This window comes from Bufo gargarizans, chromosome 1, assembly GCF_014858855.1.
Source record: "Bufo gargarizans isolate SCDJY-AF-19 chromosome 1, ASM1485885v1, whole genome shotgun sequence".
Taxonomy (NCBI): Eukaryota; Metazoa; Chordata; class Amphibia; order Anura; family Bufonidae; genus Bufo; species Bufo gargarizans.
This window is the reverse complement of record NC_058080.1, coordinates 269,864,744-269,882,182: the sequence shown is the minus strand read 5'-3', so window position 1 is coordinate 269,882,182 and position 17,439 is coordinate 269,864,744. Positions and strand designations below refer to the sequence as shown.

Below are 17,439 nucleotides of genomic sequence, written 5' to 3'. Positions count from 1 at the left end.
CAAGACAATTTTAACAGACAGCTAGCCAGAAGAATAAATATAATAAGCCACTGGCACTAGATACTCACATAAATGCTGCAGTGTCGCAGCAGTCCCGTATGTCCTGCTGCAGTAGAAGTGCAAATCACTAACTGAAAACAAAACTTGACACCGGGCACAGCCAATCAATCCAGAACTCCTTCTGCTAATTTTCTCGGATCCGGTAATGCCGATAGGTATCACGCGTAGCACTCAAGATTACCTTGATTTGGATACTGTCCCGGAGATTTTCGTTGTCCGAGGTGCAGGTCACGTTGTGCGAGGCACAAGTCTTTCTAAGTTCTCATATGCAGGGGGTCTTTGCAGATGTAAGGCTGCTGTCTGGGAGATCGCCCCGGCCGGTGGCAGAACTCCGCTCACCTATCGCTCGTGCTCATGGAGGACATCAGCACTAAGAGCTACGGGTCGTCAGTAGCACCACAATACCATCCAATTCATTTAGAGCAAGTTACAATGCTGTTTGTCAGGGATTCTGGATTGATTGGCTGTGCGCGGTGTCAAGTTTTGTTTTCAGATAGCCAGAAGTGCTAAAATAGTAGAGCAGAATTACATTTTGGTGATGCTGCAGAACTGCAAGGCATTTACCACAACTAAGTGGTACGGCAGCAACTGCACTACAAGCAATTTGGCCAGGTGGGAGTTCAGCTTGAACACAAGCTAACTGCTGGACACGAATAATTATCTCATGGCCACACATTAATTTATGGATGTCTCATGATGAGCAGTGAAAAAGGAAGAGGAGTCTGAACAGGCGAAAAAGTAGCTCATGATGATGGTGATGACAAGGACACTGTAAATCCAAACAGTACCTCAAAAAAATATGCAAAATATAATGAGGGCCTAGTAGCAACTAGCAACATTGAAATACTCCTACACTAGATCAAAAGCAATAGCCCAAATAGAATACACTGAGTATAATATAAAATATATCAAAAATTGTTATTGAAACATGATCACATAAAAAAAAAAAATATATATATATATATATATATACAGTACAGACCAAAAGTTTGGACACACCTTCTCATTCAAAGAGTTTTCTTTATTTTCATGACTATGAAAATTGTAGATTCACACTGAAGGCATCAAAACTATGAATTAACACATGTGGAATTATATACATAACAAAAAGTGTGAAACAACTGAAAATATGTCATATTCTAGGTTCTTCAAAGTAGCCACCTTTTGCTTTGATTATTGCTTTGCACACTCTTGGCATTCTCTTGATGAGCTTGAAGAGGTAGTCAAAAAGACACAAAAGACCCATTACTCTCAAATATTTTTCAAAAATCTGTCTAAATCTGTGTTAGTGAGCACTTCTCCTTTGCCAAGATAATCCATCCCACCTCACAGGTGTGGCATATCAAGGTGCTGATTGGATAGCATGAATATTGCACAGGTGTGCCTTAGACTGAGAAGTGCTCGCTAACACAGATTTAGACAAAATCAAAGTAAATTAAACATAGTGATGACTATACTAATAAAAATAATAATATTTTGCTCCATTATGTAAAAAAATACAAAATCCATAAACAAACTCCAAAAGTGGATCTGTGTCCATAATTAAATAAGTGAATAGAAAATACAATACAGTGTATAAATGGAATCAAACATCAATATAAAAAACATCATACACAACTATATATCTCAAAAGTGACAGGTGCATATCATGGCCACAGTCTGTCCTCTTACAGCATCTCATCTTGGTCAGAGATGAAAGTCTAAGATATTAGAGAGCCATAAGTCTCAAAGGTGCTATAAGAAAATGTCATATAAAAAACATCAAGATTAGACACAAAAAAATATAAAATTAAAAAACACAGAACAGCAATCCTTTCTGTTTCTTTTTGCAGAAGCATCTTTTTCACATCTCTTCCCCGGCATCCCAGAATAACTCTATCAATACCTTTGACACGCAGTCCCCTTGGGTCAAAATTATGTTTTTCTTTCTTGATTTTTTTTTTTTTCATCTGACAAGGACACTGTACTGCTTTGGGATGTGCTATTAGTAGTGTAGATCTTGAGGGATCACAGGGTTTAGGGCTTGAGCATGACACAGGCAATCCATTTGGTGTTCTGTGAATGGTTATCTTTTAGATTGTTCCTTTAAGGCTACATGCACATGACAGTGAAAAATGGCCGCGTGACGGCCGTCTAAGTAACGGCCGTCGCACAGCCATTTTTAACACCAGTGAAAGTCTATGAGGCTATTCACATGGCTGTTCTTTTAACGGCCAGTGAATAGTGTCCATCCAAAAATAGGACATGTCCCATTTTTGGCTGTTTTCATGGCCGGACGGACCCATTGAAATCAATGGGACCGTTTTTTAACGGCCGATTGACAGGAGTGCACCCGTCTAATGGACGTTAAAAGCGGGTACACAGGCCATTTAGGGGTTAAAAAAAAAAACTCACCTCATCCACTCTCTTCATTGAGCAGGACCTGCCGAAGGACCTGCGATCTGCGTGGTGACAAAACCACATGGGAGCGCGCAGTGATGTCATCACGCACCTTCGGCAAGTCCCATTCTGTGAAGAGAGAAGAGACTGCTGCAGTGCCAGCAAGTGGATAAAGGGAGTTTTTGGGCTGTGGGACTCTATGGGGGCATTGTATAAACCATGGGGGACATTCTAAAGCTGGGGACATTCAAAAAAAAACACACACACTATGGGGGAAATTTTTTAAGATGGGGCCCTACATTGGGGGCATTATTAAAGCTAGGGGCGGTTAAAAAGATGATATACACTGTGGGGGACATTTATTCAGCCGGGGGCCTACATGGGGACATTATTAAAGCTGGGGGCACTATAAAAAAAGTATATACACTGTGGGGGACATTTATTTAGCTGGGGGCCTACATGGGGGCATTATGAAAGATGGGGACACTATAAAAAAAATGATATACGCTGTGGGGGACATTTATTTAGCTGGGGGCCTACATGGGGGCATTATGAAAGATGGAGACACTATAAAAAAAATTATATACACTTTGGGGGACATTTATTTAGCTGGGGGCCTACATGGGGGACATTATTTTAGCTGGGGGCCTGCCATCCTGTGGTTGTTCTCAGAAGGGTGGGTCTAGAAATAACTGCCAATCAAATTCATCAATTCTTCATGTCCGTTTTTAACGGACATGAAAAACTGATTTAAAAACGGATGCAAAACGGACATTAAAAACAGACACACGGACAGAAAATGGATGCACACACTGATGCAAAATGGCCTTGCCACAGTGTGTCCGTTTTTAACAGACTTTTTTTCCACTGTCGTGTGTATGTAGCCTAAAGGTGATGTTTGTAGTGTACTCAGTCGGTTGCCAGTCATGGTTTGCTAATTATGATATATACAAATTTTCTTAGCTCATTCTTTGCACTACTTTCTTTTCAGCCAACAGTTCACTATTTAATGAGACCACAGAATTTCCATTTAATTTCCTTTCTACCACCTTTGCCACACTTTCAACCACAGAAGATCCAGTAAGTACTCCAACTTTCATTGTTGGTAAGAGCAGGACATGTGTTTAAAAAACTGTTTGGGCAGCAAGCAGGTCCAGACTTGGAGTGCATGCTGCCCTAGGCACTTTTAGGGCTTGTGCTCCCTAATAGTGAGGCAGGCTAAAGTCGGCCATCTATTTTATATAGCAGGTGGCCAGTCAGCTATCCTTGCTGACTCTCCCATACACATGCAGGGTTGGCCAAAAATGCATGGGTCTTTTATGGGAAGTAAGAAGTAGAGTCATTTTCTAAAAAAAATGTGTTGTTCTGTCAATGGAGCTGTGTGAAGGAGTGTTTTTTTGGGCGGAGCAACCTGTCCTTTATTTGTATGATTTTAGATGCCATAGTCAGTTGTGGCATCTCAGGAATAAATGGTCAGGAGTTAAATTTGCTAAAGGGTTGATTTTTTTTTCTTGTTGTTGATTTGAAGTCTTGGTGGGGTTCTGGGTTCTTTCATCTGGATTCTTACATGGGAATTTTGATTTGTGATAGGAAGGGGATGGGGGGGTTGCACAGGGAGTCACTTACTGCAGGGCCACAGCATAATAGGTTAGAGTGATCTTTAATCTATTGTGGACTGCAAAGGAGCTTTATATTAAACATGTATTATTAGGTTTAATTCACGGATAATGTAAGCTCTGGTAGTTCCAGATAATTAAAAGATCACTGAAAACTGTTATGCCATAGAGTAAATGACTCTGTGACTGGCCACCTTTCTCTTCCACCACAGGTAGTGGCTGAGGGCCATACCGTGTCCACACCCTCAACCTCCCTCCCTCTTCTTAAGTTCAAAATGAACTCATTGAAGAATGTGATTAAACAGTGTAAGTCCTGTTATACAACTTGCACTGTTACTACTGTTCAGATTTGAGTTGAGTCTTATGAGGGCAGGGCTCTGGATAATGGAGCAGCAGAGCAGAGGGAAGCCTGCTGACCCCACCTATCAGCGCTTGCGCTGCAAAGGAGATGAAAAAGCATTGCTAGTCTCCTTCCCTCTCTCTTTTTGTCAGGCCACTGTCTGTGCCCACTGTCCTTGGATCCTGTGGGAACCCAAAATGTGTCCCTGCTGTATAAAAGAGCAGTACAATAAGTGGTATGTGATAATAGGCACTTTCTTACAGGAGATTCAAGTTTACCTCTGCTGACTAACCACTACAGCTAATCTTTAAACAGAGATCATAAACATGATTGTGAATTTACAATAAAATATATGGTGATTTTTTACTTATTATATGTATATCATATTTTATATCATACACATATTTTAGTTGCAGCATTACAACGGAACAATTGATTGGTCCAGCCTAACGAAGAAAGAATGTGTGAAATATGGTGGCCAACTGGTTGGCAACAACTGCAAATACATCCCTGATATCACATTAATGTCCTTCATTTTGTTCCTTGGCACGTACACATGTTCTATGACTCTGAAAAAATTCAAAGTCAGCCGCTATTTCCCAACCACAGTAAGTATCTTGATACAGAAGTTAATAAAAAAATAAAGATAAGTCTAAATGCAGTAATATGTCAAGAGTAATTGCTCCCTGATTGCTATCATCTATACTTGGAGAAAAACCCTCATCAGCTTAGTCCTGACACAGTTAATAAAACTGAACTGAGATGTTCTTATGTTTGCCAGATATCATGATACTTTCAAACATGCTATGCTAAATAAAAATAAATTAAAAAAAGGCTTAAATATCAATTGGTGGGGGTTCAAATTTTGTCATCCCCTGTCATCAACTGTGAGTGCTGCAGGCTCTTCATTCTTAACTTAGTTCCGGACATTGGTTTGTACATAACATGTCATACTGCAATACCCTACACTGACTTCAGCTCCTCTTGCTTCTCTAGATGAGTCAATGAAGAGGCTACAGCATTTGCCCGGCTATGTAGCTCCTTCAAGCCAAAAGGAATACTAAGCAGCGAACCCTGCCAATTGATTTTAGAAACCTGGATAACCCTTTCACATCCCACTGTAGATACTTCTTTCTAAAGTTTACATGTTTACCAGAAGTTTACACAGTAAAAATGTGAAAACGTTCTACTATCTTTCTTCTGTTCCAGGATATGTTGATATGAGGTTATTGGCCCAAAGCCTGAGGTTGCACTAGTACTATCTAACAACATATTTGTCTTTGCATTTTGTACATGTTTGATAATACAGTTTTCCATACAGTATATACAGTACATCAGTTTAGATCACTTTGTATTAGCTTAGTAAGGATCTTAATAGGATAACAGAATTTTACGCGTGTAAACTACAGGCTATAAATCCTTGACTGTTGTGCTCCAAGTTGTATAGTGCTTTAGTAGATTAAAGGCTGTACGCAGCATAGTGAACTGTTTCAGGTTACATAATGATAAAGCTGGAGACTAGAGGAGACCCTCTACAAGATAGCGAATGATTGCTCAATTAGAGGTCTAACCATGACAACCTTTTCCATATGCACTATAAAAACATTTCATTCTGGATCTGAAGAGCTTGGCCCAACTATTTATTGAATAAATGATGTTGTAACACTACATTTCCCCAACAATATGACCACTGGCCAGATCATTCTTTCCCCCAAAACAGCTGACCATCTGGGGTTCCAGAAGTCACAAAAGCTAAATCTGCTGGATTTATGTTAGTACATATATTAACTGGCTCTTTGCAACTCTTTTTTCCATGCATTTTAAAACTTTATGTTAATAATAGCTTTCCCTCTAATGAGCTGGATCCTTTTATATTGCACCAGTTCCTTCTTTGTGTGTGATCCAGAAAGCAATACCACAATTTTGCCGGGCGGAAATGTGTGTGATCACCCAGTGCTCTTCAGAGCTATGGAAACAAAGCCTGCATACAGACATTGCTTGTAGCTAGTTCATTAAAGTATCAGGTAATAGAAAGTTCACTGAAGCAAATTCTTCCCTACATCAAACTTTTACTTTTCAGGTCAGCTAAATAGATTTGTTGCTTTGAGAAGATGTGAAAGAAAAGAGAATGTTCTACATTAACTAGAACACGACTTCCTGTAGAGCCTTTATTTTCTAAAGCATGGGGCTCCAGTATTTTAATATGAATTCTTTAAACATATAGGATAATGTGTTGAGCAGATAGAAAAGTGTGCAACTTTTTGTTTACACATGAAAACATGAAATAAAAGAAATCATGTTATATTTGTATATGTAAAGGAAAAGTATACAGAAAAATCGAACATTGCTTATGTTTCTTATTATTATCATTTCAATGTCTGTGAACAGTGCCTGTGAAAAGTATTCACCCTTTTCTCTTCCTTTCCTATTAAAAATATTGGATGTAACTAAGGACATGTGTAACAGAAAATACCATTTAGTGTGAAATTATTTTCAGTGTTATATGCATTTATTGCAATTGGTAAATGGAACTTGAACACATGACTGTTCACCCCTTTCCTATGAAAGACCTAAATAATCACTGGCACAGTTGTCAAGAATCATAAAATCAGTGGCCCACATTGACCAGTGAGTGCACCTGGACCTTATCATAAAATGTGGCAAAATCTGGTGCAAGTTGGCTCAAATTGATGCATTTGGGGTGCAATTTCAATCATCTAGCTTTAGAGATCTCCTCAGTGCCCAGCCTGCCAAGGAGGTGTTATTTAACTAGAAAGAGAGCGCGGTCTAAGTTGTACCATTTTGCACCAAAATTATGACACACTTCTGTCATAAAGTTCTGTCACAAACGAAGCCAACCATATTTAGTATAAAGTTAGACATTTGTTGCATGTCTGGAATTATATATATATATATATATATATATATATATACACACACCGGTATATAAAATAAAAATCTGGTTTATCCATATATATCCATTTTGTTCTATAATGCAATAAAATATGATTGACTTATTGATTCCAGGCCAGAAAACTCATCAGTGACTTTGCCATAATTTTATCAATTTTGATCTTCTGTGGAATTGATGCCCTTGTTGGAGTTGACACACCAAAGCTTATTGTTCCCAGTGAATTTAAAGTAAGTGGCATATGTTATACTATCATATTATGAAACCTCCAACATATGTATGTCCAACTACAGTACATAACCAGGTTATATACAACATGCATATATACATAATCCTATGTATCATATTGAGTTCTGCCTACTTCAACACTGCTAGATCTATTACTCATTATCACTAATGTATACATATATATCATCTAAGACAACATCCTCTTTTATTTTTTCTTCTCTTAGCCAACAAGTCCTCACAGAGGGTGGTTTGTGCCCCCATTTGGAGGCAACCCTTGGTGGGTATACCTGGCATCAGCTCTCCCAGCTCTTCTTGTCACCATTTTAATCTTCATGGACCAACAGATTACAGGTGTCATTGTCAACAGGAAGGAAAACAAGCTTAAGGTTTGTCTACCAAATTTGGCTTACTACATTCCTCAACTACTGTGCATTTCCTCACATCTTGTTTAGAGAGCTGAAACATTTATGAGAGTGCCACAGACACCATTTACTTATTTATGCCCAGGCACCGAGCTGTTTCCATGCACACGATAGTCTTGTGTTACTAGAGATTTTGCCAGTAGTTTGCAATTCCATCCCCAGCTTTGGCTTAGTTACTAGAAGTTCTTCTTTCAGATACCGAAAATGAGGTGACTTAAGGTGAAAGGAACATTGAAACGTTTGTTCCATGCCTTTGAACACAACTTTATTGCATGGCGTTTCAGGGCCAGTCATGAGAGGCAAAGTGTGTTGCAAAGCATGGTTGACTTTTTCTTTAAAGATAACAGTGAGCCTTGTTACTCATGTCAGAATTATAGAAAGGTGGATTGTCCTCAGTAAGCAGTGTGGAACGGACATGTTGTTAGTTCTTAGTATACAGGAAGATTTTTTCTGCAGATCACTTTTCTGGTCATTTAGTCCATGTAGCCCTTTAAAGAAATACACATGAAGAGTAATTCAGGGCCACCCATCACTACTCAGAATCTTTGTCTCTCAGTTAAGACCATCTTTCATCCTGCAAAAATATCAGTTCACCTGAGATTATTTTATGAGTAATGTTACCTGCTGCTTCCCGAACACTCAGATTTCCTGCTATGTATTTGTCTCATTATAGAGTGGTATTTCACGAAGGAAAAATAGTTCTACAGTATATAATAAGGGCCTCTGTCGTAATATGATCCATCAACAGTAATATGACTGTTCTGTCTATGTTTCTAATTTTCCCTTCAGAAAGGAGCAGGGTATCACTTGGATCTGTTCTGGGTAGCAGTCCTTATGATTGTGTGTTCTTTTATGGCTCTTCCTTGGTATGTGGCTGCAACTGTCATCTCCATAGCTCACATCGACAGCTTGAAAATGGAAACTGAGACATCCGCTCCTGGAGAGCAACCAAAGTTCTTAGGTGTAAGGTAAGACAGAACACAAGTAAACTCATAACAGTATGAGAGTACCCATTTAAATATTTGGTGCCAAAAGAACCTGAAATTATGTTTGTACTACCTGGAGTCAGATTGGATCTTTTTAATGAGTGCCTGTAGTATGGAGGTATCTTGGCTAAAACATTAAAGAATTGGACTGTAGGCATTCCTAAGCCAAACACTTTTTCTGCAGTGAATCCCTATGAGCATATATCACCTGTTAAAATGAAAGCATGCTTCAAATATCCTCTGGACACACTGCATGTATCTTTCTAGGAACCTAAGATATAGACCACAATTTAACCTGTTAAAAGGGTTGCTTCCCAAGTATAGGTGATAAAGGCATGGTCACTGAAGGGTGCAACTGCCGGGATCTGATCACAAGAATGAGTGTCCCTGGTTCCCCTTTTGAAGTGAGCAGTGGTCAAGTTTGTGTGCTACCTCTTCATTTCATCTCTGTGGGACTGACAGGGATCTCTTTCATTCCAGTAGGCAGTGAGTAGAGCAGTAGTGCACATGTGTGACCACTGCTGATTGAGGGGGGGTGACATAAAGTCCCTTTATTCTGTAGTGAGATTAAATCCTAATGGCTCCTGCTCTATATATAGGTCAGCATTATTTTTTAAATGAAAGCAGTTAGCAAGCTAAGAAAGGGAGAGGAAAATACTAGTCATGCAGTTTACAAATACTTTTGCCTAAGTACCTCCAAACCAGGAGATTTCTTTAGAGGGCTTGTTCAGGATTTTTGTATTGATGGCCTATACTAAGGATAGGCTATCAATATCAGAACAACAGGGGTAGGACACCCTGCTGATCAGCTGTTTAATTGTAACTCCAATGTTGGATGTTGGTGCCGGGACTACACAGCTCCATCCATTCTGCAGTACTGTCCCCATTCACTTCAATGGAAGCAGTGCTGTGGTTACCAGCTCGGTAAACTACTCAGTTAACAGTGCTGTGTTCTGGCACCAAAATAAATTTTCACTTTAATGTTGATGGTCGTCATAAGGCTGATATCTTACTAATGTTTATTGGTTTGTAGGGAACAAAGAGTAACTGGAGTTATGGTGTTCTTACTGACCGGTTTATCTGTTTTCATGGCACCAATACTGAAGGTAAAGAAACTGTCTTTGGAGTTTATTATGCAGAAATGCTGCTGCGAAATTTCAAACAATTTTGAGAAATTATAAAAGGATAAAACCTCAGTGGGAGCAATGTTGCAATGACAAGTGCTGTCCCCTACAATTGCAGAGCATTAACATTTACTATTTGGTTAATGTATATTCCATGCTTTGAACGTGATTTTAAGAACTGAAATGGGAAAACAGCTTAGATATTGTACCATGCTCAGCAGGAGGCTAGCTGGACCTGCCTCCTTTGAGAAAAGCTGTATAGTCTGATTGTATCAGCCAGTGAATTTGGTCTTGGCAGCCAAAGTGTGAGGAGCTGCATGGGTCTGTGCAGTGTGAAGCCCACTACAAGGATCCTCTATCCATTCATGTTGAGGCCAAGTGCCAAACCTCTGAGAGAAGTAAGAAAATAATTTATAGACTGTATAGGACCATACAGGACAGTGAGTGATAGCAAAGGTAATACACGTTTATGGTTTTGGACTTTGTGGAGGATCTACACCTTCTGTGGGAACTCTAGTACATATTTTGAATTTGCTCCCATTTGGTTGAGGATAGGCCATTACTTAAAAAAAAAGTCTGGACAACCCCACTAAGTGTCCTATTAGAGGGTGAGATATTTTTTCATTGAGTGGTAAGTGACAATTTAATGAGTAACTTGTGTTCAAAAGATGTTCAATTGCACAAAACAATCACTAAATATGTTTTGTTGTTTATTATTGCTATCGTTGCTCATTTATTTCTAGAACCTTCATACTGTTAATGACTGGCAGATTTCTTATTAAAAGAAGGGATGTGGCAGCAACTAACGAATCCTTTCTCGTTCCTCGTTTCATACCTGCACGCTGTTACATGCGACAATAATTGAGCAAATTAAAACAATTATATGAAAATTCCAATGATAATCGGTCCGTCCAATAGGTCGTTAAGTCATCTCTGTACATTATAGTTGCCCATACACTTGCTCAGCTGACAGCTATTCTTCCAGACCCCCCATACACAAGTGTGCACAATTGGCCCAGCATTTCTGACAGTAGCTTATGTCCTGCCCAACATAATGGCTTATGTTCTGTTTGAACAAAGAATTGGGCATGTAAAGGGACCATTAGAGTTTAATATGCCCAATCTGGGAGGAACCGACAATCAGGAGACTGGTGCTTTTGCATGCAGTGATTTCCTCCAGCTTCCCCAGAGTATGGGGAGGAGCGATCGCTCATGTCATTCTTTGTTTCCAGGCAGTAGATCGTGTTTACACAGCACAATCTGCCACTGGGAAACGATCTGCACAAAAGATGCAATTACCCAATGAACAAGCGTTTTACTCATTCATCGAGTAATCGGCGTTGCATTTACACTGCCAGATCATCGTTAATGAGTGTTACTAGTAACGCTCGTTAGCAATGATCTGTTCAATTGTCGGCCTGTGCAAAGGGCCTTTAACATGCCCAATCATTCTTTCACACCACATTTGCTTTTAGGACACTTCCATACACCTCAAATAGGCAGGTACGCCAACTTTTCTGTAATATTATAGGCCGCAGTACACGGCTATGATATGTGCAAGAACACCAGAATACAATCAGTTTTATATGAAACCACTGTTACTTTTTAATAGACAACATATCTCTTGTCTTATCTTCTGGCATTGTGCCAAATACCATAGCACTATGTTAACTGCTAAAAATATACACAGGGCTGCTCTTACCAGCCTATAAGTGCCTAGAGGGCCCTGTTCGAAATCTGTACTAGGACCCACCCAAAAACTATCACATACTGCAGTAGACAAAAACCTGTGCACCATGTAGATTTCCTATACAGTTCATTATAAAATGGAGTATTAATTGCTTGGTTTAAGCTCATAACACTGCTTTTCTCTTGCAAAAGGGTGGTTGTGCCCATGTCGCCATGGCCCTGGTGGGACTGCAAGCTTTGCATCCTCTATAGTCAGGGCACCTTACGTGCATTCAATATTTAATGCTCAGATTCTGCTGGAATCTAATATGTTAATGGACCTGTCCAGTGCTGCTTGCTCTGCATGATCCTTCATTATTGTAACAAGTGGGAACTGACTGTTCCAGCACTGTTTGCCTTCTTACTGTGGAATGCTGACTTAACCTGGAACATTAGGGTGTTAGGATATTATGTTCAATGTCTTCTGTTCTGGCAGCTGCATGTTTTATATTATATATCTACGAACAAAGCAGCCCTCTCAGTCTTATACTATATCAGCTTATACTCTATAATATTACCCGTGTGTTATAAAGAATCTGATACAAACCCAGATTTGTAAAAGCTACGCTCAGCAATCCTGTTAGCAACTAATGTGTAGATGTGCCCGTCCTTACCTTTCCTCTTGGCGCAATATATCCCGAGATGAGTGGCATGAGATAACCAGTGTTTAAAAAAAAAAAACACAATACTGCGATACTCTGTTGAGAGATGTTTATGCTATATATATATATATATATATATATATATAGCCACCCAGTGGTTGTAATGTGAAACGTGGCAAGTCATAAAATGAATTTGTATCATAAAATGACTGACCTTTATGAAATTTGTGGAAAGGTAACGATAGGCCTATCTATATATGACTGCTGAACTATATTTATTGTGCTTGTTTCAAAAGATAAGAAAAGCATGTGCACCTATGGGTGCTGTGCTGGTGGGCACAGGTCACATACAGGCCTTATTGTATATCTATATATATGGTGAATCTGCAGCCAGAATCCTCATGGTGGAGATGGATTCAGTTGCTGTTTGACCTGATGAAGGGGTTGATTGAACACTGGAAAGTGTTTTCAGTTTTTTAAACCCGCCATAATAAAAAGCTAAAAAATTTTTTTACGACTACATCTTCCTATCTTTCTCCTATACTTTTGACATACTGTATTAGAAGATTGTTGTGGGTGGATGTTCTCTTTAGGTATTGTATACTGTCTTGATGTGTTGCATTTTGTTTATTTTGCATGTCTCATACAAATCCTTAGAAAGATAAAACAAGTATAATGCCGTGTGTTTTAGCATAATAGGCAAAGTGGACACTTGGATTTGGGTAAAAAATATAGACATTTTTAAAAATATATATAATTTTACAGTTTACTAGCCACTTACTAGGAGTTTTGTCAGCATTCAAGTAGGCTGTTACTGCCACCAAGTGGTAGACTAAATATATGCATGCTCATGTTAATACCAAACTACTGCAATCTACCTGGACTTGCATTCTCCTAGTATTACAACTAGTAAACATCATTCTCAGCTCCTGACTCAAGCACTATACAGCTTTGTTGTCAAGGTCACAAGGATTTGGCAAGTGGATTAATTAACTTATTGTGCAAAGTAATTTCTGCTCCAGTCCGGAGCAATATCGGCATGCCTTGGAAATTAGATCTTGGCGTTCAAAGACTAAACTTTAATAACTTATTAACGTGTTTGGCTTTGTGAGTTTGTGGTCATTGGACTTTTCAGTGGTGAACACAACAGAAAAAGAGTTTGTAATACATCTGTGTCCTACTTTCTGCTCAAAACAAAAGAGAACTGGTCAGTTGAACAAACAATTTGATCCGCCAGCATCATGTTATAGAGCAGGAGAAGCTGAGAAGATTGATATATGTTACAGTCTTGTGGGAAAAGATTCAGACTTAGAATGTATTCATATAAATCTCTGCTCATGCTGGGCTTAGGAGTCCAATGGGTTGTCCTACTCAGTGACTGAATGCATGCTCATACAGGGAAGGCAGCCAATCATTGAGTGACTTCTCCCACAGGATCTTTTCAAATAAAACTTTCATGGCGACAGGTTCCCTCTAAACTTTTTTCCTTTGTGGTATTATCTAATCACATTAGAAAACCTTTATGACTGGTATCTACCCTCTGGTGATAGATATACCAGAGTTATTAAGAAGCACGCTCCTCTTAATATTTGTGGTGCCTCTTGGCTGACCCATGTCGCTGAATGGCTTAGAGGTGCTGTAGATTTCAGGTATAATTTACATCAGCTATAATAAATGTGCTGGGCCACCAAGGCCCCTCACTACCCTCTTCTTCGCTTGTGCAAGATTTTGTGACTTTCTGATGCCAAAAAACTGGCATAGGGGTTTACTAATTGTGCCCCAGTGTCAGCGTTCATTTACAGGTGTTGTGCCGCCATGGCAGTTTAGGACATAAAAATGCTATAGAAAATTGTGAAAATGGTGGCTAGAAGTTTAAAGTACACAGCATGGCCATGTCTTCATGATCCCCCATTGAGGTCAATATGCACCATGCTGCAAGGGAAATTTGTCACACCACACAAATCCCACACAATACTATACAGCATTCTCCTAATGTTAGGTTAGGTTAGGAATGGCAGAAAACTCATGCTTTAATCCAAATTATACTGTACATCTAATGCCATTACATGATTCAGTTTCACAGCAGACAGGATAGATTAATAGACAGAATTTTAATGATGTTAATGTTTTAATGTTTTATTTTATTTTAATATTTTTATGCCTTTACTTCCTCTTTTTTAGTTTATCCCTATGCCTGTTCTGTATGGAGTCTTCTTATATATGGGAGTAGCATCACTCAATGGAGTACAGGTATGGAAGTAAATCAGCATTACCAAATCACCCGACTACAAAACTCAAAAACTTTTCCATCCAATACATCTAGCTAGTAAATCAACAGTTAGAGCAGTAGCCACATTTTAGAAATTCTAATTGCCCTACTTAGAATAAAAATGGAGAGCACTTCACAGGGAAGACTGTCATGTCCAGGAAAGGGCCCTTGTGACAGAGCTTCTCACCTTCTGAAGTTATGCTGGAGGAGCAACAACCACTGGATGTGTGTGTGAAAATGTTGAAGACTGAAGCTCAGCCAGGCCCGCTCCCTCTGGATGCCACACAGCACCGGGCAAGCAATCAGACAAGTAGAAGAAGACAGGATGCAGGGTAGCACCACCGCTGCATCTCATCTTCTTCTATTCATCTGATGTCCTACTTACAGATATATTGTCATTTTTTAGTTTTGTTGCTGCTGCCTCTTATTCAAAAGTAACATCAAGATGTGTAGCCATATTGACGGCCATGTTTGAATTAGCTTTTCAGACACTTATGGTAAACTGTCATCCTGTCAGTTTCTTCTATCAAAACAGTTTCAGATAAGACGATTCTGAAGTGACAATCAATATTGCTGCACTTTATGTTGACAATTTCAAAAATTGTTTTCTTTGTGGTTCTATAAAAAACTACAATGAATAGGGTAATAAATTAATATAACATGCTTCAAGCACAGGCTTAAATGGGACTTCCTTCAATTATTAATGCTAGACATATGAGACATATTTATGATTAATAAAAACAGTCTTTGAAGATCCCAAATCCAAAATGCCAGAACGTGGAAATACACATTTATGAATGTAATTCATGTTAAACCAAAAAATTGTGATGTCTATTACAACCCTTCATATTCTGTTAGATTCTGAAGAAAAAGTCTCCTGTACTTGGAATGTACAAGTATCTACCATACTATGTACCTTGGGGGCATTTTATAATAGCTTTTTACTCATTTTGGACTAAAAATCATTTTTTCAGTTGGCCTTCATTAAAAATGTTCAGACATTTCTGAGAAACAGGGTTAAAAATCTGTCTGTTTGCAGTCATTAGTCCCTTTTATCTCTTATCTCCTGACCTCATAAACACTTATTTAAGCCATATTTTTATCAGTTTGATAATAATTGAGCTATAATGACTGTTTATGAAGTCAGGAGATCAGAGATAAGAGCTACACATGAGCCCACAGATGACAGGATTTAAAAGAAAACAGAAACGGACAGCCTGTAAACAGACTGATTTTAACCTTGTTACTCAGAAACAGCTGAACATTTTTTATAAAGAATGATTTTAGCCCGAAATTATAAAATTGCAATCATAAAAAAGGTGTCTCTAGCCTTTAACATACAGTGTTTTTTGTACTTCTTTTCACCAGTTCATGGACCGACTTAAGCTGCTCTTGATGCCTGCTAAACATCAGCCAGATTTCATTTACTTACGCCATGTTCCTTTACGAAGGGTGCATCTATTCACTTTTATTCAAATTCTATGTCTGGCACTGCTATGGATTCTAAAATCAACAGTTGCTGCTATTATATTCCCAGTTATGGTGAGTGATTTTTTATTTATTTTTAAAGAACCCAGCCTTAGGTCTAATGATGCCCTGGGCAGTACCTTCTATTGATGCCTCTCCTCTCATGATGCACCTTATAGTGGCCAAATAATTTAATAATTCAATGTACAAGTAACCATACCATAAAGTATTAGTTGACAAAATAAGGCTGTTATGCCATACAGTTGCATGTGTCTGCCACTGACTCCCATACTCAAAATGTACTCCCGTAAGGCCATTAGAAAAAAAAAAAAATCAACAGCACTTTAAGAACTGAAAGCTGCAAAGTGATTGGTTGCTATAGGCAACAAAGATAGTTTTTCTATTAAACAGTTTGATAAATACAATATTTTCAGTTGATTGCAAGCAGAGATCTTAGAGAACTGTATAACTTTTCATTATCTAAAGACTGATTAGCCCGTATGCATGCAAAAATTCCAATTAATAACCCACAGTAGATCAATCCTTCTAATGAACTTCAATGTTAGTATGAGAAAGGTACTTAAGTTTCCATGATATGATTTGGAACCCTTATTTTAACATTTTCCTCCTCCAGATTCTGGCTCTTGTAGCAGTTAGGAAAGCCATGGACTACCTCTTTTCTCAGCATGATCTTAGCTTCCTAGATGATGTGATCCCTGAGAAAGACAAGAAGAAGAAAGAGGATGACAAGAAAAAGAAAAAGAAGAAGGGAAGCATAGACAGCGACAATGAAGATGTAAGACTTTTTCCCTTTTTCTCATTAGGATATGCATTTCTCCCTTTCTTTCAGCAGGAGCTAAAGACAAATTCTTCTATTTGTGTCTACAGTGTAGGATGAGATAAGAGAACCCACCGTCTTCAAAGGCTTCTTTAAAGGATTCACTGACAAGTCTTTGTTTAGTACTTTAGCAAGTCTTAAGCTGCTGATACACATTCAATAAAGGCACATTTACATGCGCTAAGGAACAGTAGATTGTTGGGAAGGAAGGGTTCCTTCCCGACAGTCGGCCTGCTTGTTCAATGAAATTGATACCCTGCATTTACATACAACGATCACCTCTACAGTATGAGAACGAGGGATCGCTGTTGGCATCACTTACCCTCATACAGCTGCATTGTTTCTGGGCAGCAGTTCGCTGTTTAGACAGAATGATCTGCCCGCCTTGAAATGATAATTTAGGTGCCTGTGCAAATGACAGGATTACCCGAGATACAAGCATTTTGCTTGTTCATCGGATGACCTGCTA

At 38.8% G+C, this 17,439-nt stretch overlaps 1 protein-coding gene across 4 annotated transcripts in view; it reads left to right on the top strand.

Annotated features, from left to right (window-relative positions):
* Positions 1 to 17,439, top strand: part of SLC4A4 (solute carrier family 4 member 4) — a 262,656-nt gene that overhangs the window by 223,035 nt on the left and 22,182 nt on the right. For all 4 annotated transcript variants that reach the window (XM_044303049.1, XM_044303032.1, XM_044303059.1 and 1 more), the window contains exons 15-23: positions 3,431 to 3,519; positions 4,806 to 5,003; positions 7,423 to 7,536; positions 7,759 to 7,920; positions 8,746 to 8,924; positions 9,976 to 10,048; positions 14,578 to 14,646; positions 16,034 to 16,207; positions 16,767 to 16,928. In XM_044303049.1, the coding sequence (XP_044158984.1) occupies positions 3,431 to 3,519; positions 4,806 to 5,003; positions 7,423 to 7,536; positions 7,759 to 7,920; positions 8,746 to 8,924; positions 9,976 to 10,048; positions 14,578 to 14,646; positions 16,034 to 16,207; positions 16,767 to 16,928 (1,220 nt within the window). The remainder of the gene's footprint in view (positions 1 to 3,430; positions 3,520 to 4,805; positions 5,004 to 7,422; positions 7,537 to 7,758; positions 7,921 to 8,745; positions 8,925 to 9,975; positions 10,049 to 14,577; positions 14,647 to 16,033; positions 16,208 to 16,766; positions 16,929 to 17,439) is intronic.